Source organism: Geospiza fortis, unplaced genomic scaffold (assembly GCF_000277835.1).
Source record: "Geospiza fortis unplaced genomic scaffold, GeoFor_1.0 scaffold70, whole genome shotgun sequence".
NCBI classification, from domain to species: Eukaryota; Metazoa; Chordata; class Aves; order Passeriformes; family Thraupidae; genus Geospiza; species Geospiza fortis.
This window is the reverse complement of record NW_005054317.1, coordinates 6126970-6132248: the sequence shown is the minus strand read 5'-3', so window position 1 is coordinate 6132248 and position 5279 is coordinate 6126970. Positions and strand designations below refer to the sequence as shown.

Genomic DNA, 5279 nt, shown 5'->3' with positions numbered 1-5279 from the left:
TTTACCCTGTGAGCAGGGCTGTGGGATGGGTGATGCTCGACTGGTGGCACAGGACCTGGCATGCTCTGCCTGTGGGGGAAAGTGTTGATTATGCTTGAAAATGGAAATGAGAAGGTAGTGTTTTGTAATTAGAAATCTCATTTAAGAAATTTACAAAAAACTTCTACAAAGTTTTTAGTTAAAAGATAGAAAAATAGAATACCCCAAACTGACCCATAGATGAGGCTTGGCTGCAGCCTGGCCACGTGTCTGCTCAGCTCTGCAGGCACTTGTACAGCTCTTCTCCAAGCCCTGCACAGCTCCTGCTGTGAAACAGCCAGTTCCTGTGAGCAAGGCAGCAGCTGCTGGACTCTGTGACCTGGCAGTGGAGAGGCTGCAGTCCCCAGGACGGGGCTGGTGTCCCTGTGTGACTGGTGAGGCTGCCCTCCATGGCAGGCTGGAGCTTGGTGCTAGTCCATCTTCCTGGGGGCACAGCCCTCCATCTCCAACAGCTCAGGCCAGCCCTCGTATTTATTTGTCTCTTTATCATTTTTAATGTGCTGCAGGGAAAAGAGAGAGAGAAGATGAATGAGGAGGTTGGAGCAGTGCAAGTTTGCCAGGTGGCAAAAGCTGCAGCTGGGTTTGGTGTGGGGATAATGCCACTGCTCCTTGTCCTCTGCACACAGGTGGGTGAGGTGCAGCTCAGGGGGTGCCATGGAGAGGATGGAGCCTGCAGAGCTCATGGCAAGGGAGGGCCAGGTACCTTTTCAAAGGGGCTCTTGTTCATCAGCCCTTTTGCTCCCAGGAAGACCCAGTTGTCCCGGAATCCCAGCGTGCCCACGTGGCTGCTGCCCAGCTCCGTGAAATACGCCCGCACTTTGGCATTCATCCTGAAAGAGGGAAAGGGGGTGTCACTGTCACACACAGCAGGGTGTCCCCTCCTTCCCCCTCTCTGTTGGTGGCAGCAGCATGCCCAGCTCCCCCAGCTGTGTGTTTTTGGGGAGCCTGGTGTTGCTTCTGTGGGCAAACTCACTTTGTGGCAGCATCATCGTAGCTTGCTGTGAGCACAAGGGTGCCACGCTTGATCCCTTGGAGGAAGGTCTGCAGCTTGGTAACATCTGGGAGAGAAAAAAGGGATTTAGGAGCTGCTTCTGCATGGCAGCTGGGGGAGCCTCCTCTGGGCTGGTGGGAAATAACCTGACTGTGCAGGTGCTAGCCAGGATTTGGGGGAATGGGGGGCTCCCAAATGATGCATTCCCCATCCTGTGTTCCTTCCTGGGCTCTCCTGCAGTGCACAGGACTGATGTCCTCCTTTTGGAACAACTGCAGGGTGGAAATTCCTCCTAAACTTTGCTTGCTAACTCTGAAATCCAGATGTGCGAATTTACCTCCCAACACAAGAAATGAACCTGCCTGGCCTCAGAGCTGCCTTCCCTGCCATGGTGCCTCTGGCTGGACCGGGGGAATTTCTCCTCATCCCGCGTCTGTGGGATGCTTGAATCCAAGGCCCCATCTAGTGGCACATGAGCTGACTGCTGCCTTCTTCCCCGAGCATCTCACTCACGAACTTGGCTGGAAATCTCATTATGTTGATGATTCTCCTTAAAACCAGAGTTACCAAGAGTAGTTTGCAAACCCACTGAATGATTGAGGGAGCCCTGTCTCCCTGAGCTCCCTCATTTATCCTGCTGTGAAAGGCAGGGGAATGAGCAGCTGCTCAGCCACCACCAGTATGCAAAAACTGAGTTACAGGTTGCAAAGTGTCAGGATTAGTGTATCCTGATCTCAGAAAGTTCCTTTCTCGAGTCTCAAGTGCCTTGGTTTATTCAGGTGAGTGAAATAATGTTTTCCAGGCTACTACATGCTCGTAAAAGGAGCAAGAAGCCAATATTGGATCTGGAAGCATTGTAAGGACTCCAGGCTTGATGGCCTCAGGGAAAGCTGGGCTTTTACCACCCAGACTGGTCAAAGCCCACCTGACTTTATCATTAAATATGTGACAGAGACCAGCTGCAGCAGCCAGCAGTGCTGGTGTGAGCCCTGGCTGGGAGGCACCCAGGAGCAGGGTGACTGTGCTTACCTCCAGAGTACATGTCGAAGGCATCGGTTTTCAGGAGCTTCCCAGTTGTTCCTGAAAGGTTAAAATTGAAAACAGAGCACAGTGAGTTTGCTCTGGGGTGGCTCTGGGCCTTGCCTGGCCACAAGCAAAATGCTTTGCTATTCCCTCAGTGTGGTGTGACTGCTGCAATGGTCACTGTGTTGCTTAGAAGTTTGTGGAGCTGGTTGTGCACAACCCACATGGGTTGGTTCCCTTGTCACTGGCAGTGCTTGCAACCATGATTGTGGCTGTGCTCGCCATGCAACACCAGCAGGATGTGCTTTTGGCTCAGCCTCAGTGCCTGGGAAGGGGTTTTCAGTGGGCTGTGCTTTCCTGGGGAAGGAAGGACCCTGGCAGTGGGGAGAAGGGGGTCAGTGCCTTCTGACTCACCATTCACCAGTGCAATGTTCAGGCCTCTGCCAATGTTGTTTTTCACACTGCTCATGAGGCTGGAAAGGAAAGCAGAGAGCACCAGTGAGTGCAGGGGTGCCCTGGAGATGCTGACACCAGTAAAACAGTGGTGAAGTGGCTGTAGATGGCAAAATAACCAAAAGTGGTATCAAAGAAATCTATTTAAATTTTTTTAAACCACAAATACACTGTGATGGCCACTGATGTGCTTGGCAGAGGCCAAACTTGCCCTCTTGGAGGCCAGGCCAGCCTTGGCCCTGCCATGTGCTGCTTACACCAAGTCTTCAAAGCAGATCGAGGGTCCCACCACATTTGCAGCACCACTGATGATCTTGAAGGCAAAATAATTCTGGGGGCAGCTCTTCTGGTTCCCACATTTGTGCCGGGGCAGCTTCTCACCTGTGAGGGAGGGGTGGAGCTGAAGGCCATGGCTTTGTCCCCATGGGGAGACACTGGCCGTGTCATGAGGGGCTGAGAGGGCCTGGACTGGCATACAGTGGCCCACCAAGGGGGCAACACCTGGACCAATTTATTCCATGGAGGAGGCTTGTCCTGGGGCTGGGACCAGCTTCTTGTTTGGGGTTTATGGTGCCAAGGCCAGGTGCTGCTCCAGGTGTGACACGCTGTGTGCCAGGAGCATTCAGAGCTGGTGTCCAAGGCAAGGCCCCTGGGGCTTTTCTGCCCAAAGTTTCCCCATTCCTGGCCAAGGCAGGGGCCTGCCAAAGACCCCACTGCTGTGTGCAGTAACAAAATCCCCTGTGTTTGCGAGAGGGGGATTTTTGCCTCAGGGAAGGGGCTCTTGAAGGAGATCCCAAGCTTCCATCATCCCCCTGAACCCTGGAGTTGTGTGATGAAGTTGAGAGCGATACTCACTGCTGGGCTTCTTCGAGGCACCTGTGGGTATCAAGCAGGAGGATTAGACACCCTGAAGGAGCAGCTGTTCTGGCAGCAGCTCTCTAGAACTGCTTCCCATGGTTGCAGGCATCCCTGCACCCACCCACGCCGGTGCAGCTTCCCACCACACCACACACCACGCACACCACACTGTGCCCTCCCCGCCCTGGTGGTCAGAGCTGAAGGCTGAATCCACCAGCTCAGAGGCTGCAAATCCCAGTGCTCAGGGCAGCTGTGCCCAGCTCTGCGGGCTGGCTCACATGGAGCCTCTCCCACCTTCCCTCCGGAGCCCCCGGTGCCTCACCGAGCCAGCTGCGCAGGCTGATGGCTCTCCAGCTGTGCTGGAAGTAGGTCTGCATGAGGAACCAGGTGCCCAGCAGGGTGAGGAGCAGCACCACGGCCCGGATCACACCTGGGTGTGCGAGAGGGACGGGGTGAGAGTCACAGGAGGGGCAGGCACCACGTCATCCCCCTGGTTTATTTGGATTTGATCCTTGTGTCCCCAGGTTAGCAGGCACAGGGTGACAGCCAGGGCCTGCACGGTGTGGGAAGGCAGCTAACAATCCCTCACCCTCCAAATGGATTCTGATCTCTTAATTACCATCTCCAGAGTATGTGGTGGTGCTCAGATAGGCATTTCAGCTCTGCTGGGAGGCACTATTCATATTTCTCTCTATGTTAAAGTAAATCTGATAATTACTCAGAAAGCTGTGTAAATCCAAATATTTCTTATGTTCCCAAGGCTGCTATCCCCCAATTAGTCACTAGCTACAGCAGAGCAGCTGCTGATACAACTGTGATTGGCATTTGGCTTTAAAGCAGCGCTCATCAGAGCAAAACGTTCCAGTCCTGCATGGAAAGAGAGCAGAAAAATGCACTTTTATTGCAGCTGAATGGCTCTTATGGAACCAGGAACGTCTCAATAGCCATCTCTTCCCAGTCACAGAAGGTTTCACTGGGAAAAATACAACAGGCTGAAATCAACACAAATCTTGTAAAAACCTGATGCTTATACAAAGGCCTTTCCCATGTCCCTGGCAGGGGAGGACAGGGCTGCTGGGCCTGGAAGGCATCATGTAAATGAGAAGGAGCCATAAAGAACCATAGAAAACCAGAGAAAAGTAAATGTGTTCCTCCTTACTTGTTACCCGCATGGTGGTGGGCAGAGAGCAGAGCTGGGAAGGACTGACAGCCACAGGTCACCCTGAGGAAAGAAGGCAATGCCTTAAAGAGTGCCTGTGACCCCCCAAAGCCAGGCAGATTCTAGATGAGAAGGTGACTGCTATGTTCAGTCACATTTGCGATAGTGAGGACGTCATCAAAGACATACAAATTCTTACCATGCAGAAGGTCCCACCCAGATTAAATCCTGGAGCAGCTGCACTGCCTGAGCTTCCTTCTGGAGCCTCTGAACCCTGCCCCTGCCTGCTGCCCCCTGTGCTCCTCGTTCATGCCCTGGACCAGCATTTTCTGTTCTGCTGGTACCAATGAGGTGGACACTTTCAATCACAGCTGTGCTGCATTTTCTTCCGGGATGATGCAAGGTAGATTTCAAATATTGGGCACTGCAAAATGCTGTCTGAGGACAAGCTGTGATCTGGTCTCTAGGAACAAGCTTGTCTTCCTTAAAATCCAAAGGAGAAGGGAGGAAGGGCAGCACCACTGTGCTGAGGAGAGCAGCCAGCTTTGTGGACACCTGACTGAAACCCAGGAATATTTCCACCTGGCCAAAGCCTGGAGTGTCTTCACCCCGTGGACAGGGAGGGGTTGTCATTTGGAGCATGAACTATTTCCTACCCTGGAGAATCCACCTGCTGCCCTCTGTCCTCTGTCCCAGGGCCACCCTGGCCGATGGGACAGGCGCTGCCACCGCACACGCTGGGCTCCCCCGGGGCTG

The 5279-nt window shown here is 53.4% G+C and overlaps 1 protein-coding gene across 1 annotated transcript; it reads right to left on the bottom strand.

The window, feature by feature from the left end:
* Nucleotides 1-379: 379 nt before the first annotated feature.
* Nucleotides 380-4594, bottom strand: FAM3D (FAM3 metabolism regulating signaling molecule D). Its single transcript, XM_005420192.3, has 9 exons — nt 4524-4594; nt 3687-3794; nt 3362-3382; nt 2764-2887; nt 2468-2526; nt 2060-2110; nt 1013-1097; nt 743-869; nt 380-539 (listed from the first exon to the last, which is right to left on the bottom strand). The coding sequence occupies exons 1-9, from the start codon at nt 4534-4536 to the stop codon at nt 450-452; spliced, it is 678 nt and encodes a 225-aa protein (XP_005420249.1). The 5' UTR covers nt 4537-4594; the 3' UTR covers nt 380-449.
* Nucleotides 4595-5279: the final 685 nt, after the last annotated feature.

Bases quoted from the DNA above. Each gene is read 5' to 3' on its own strand.
- FAM3D (XM_005420192.3), bottom strand. The intron at 870-1,012 runs GTGAGTTTGCCC...TCCCTCTTTCAG, and splicing joins TACGATGATGCTGCCACAAA to GATGAATGCCAAAGTGCGGG. The intron at 540-742 runs GTACCTGGCCCT...TTTTCCCTGCAG, and splicing joins ACAAGAGCCCCTTTGAAAAG to CACATTAAAAATGATAAAGA.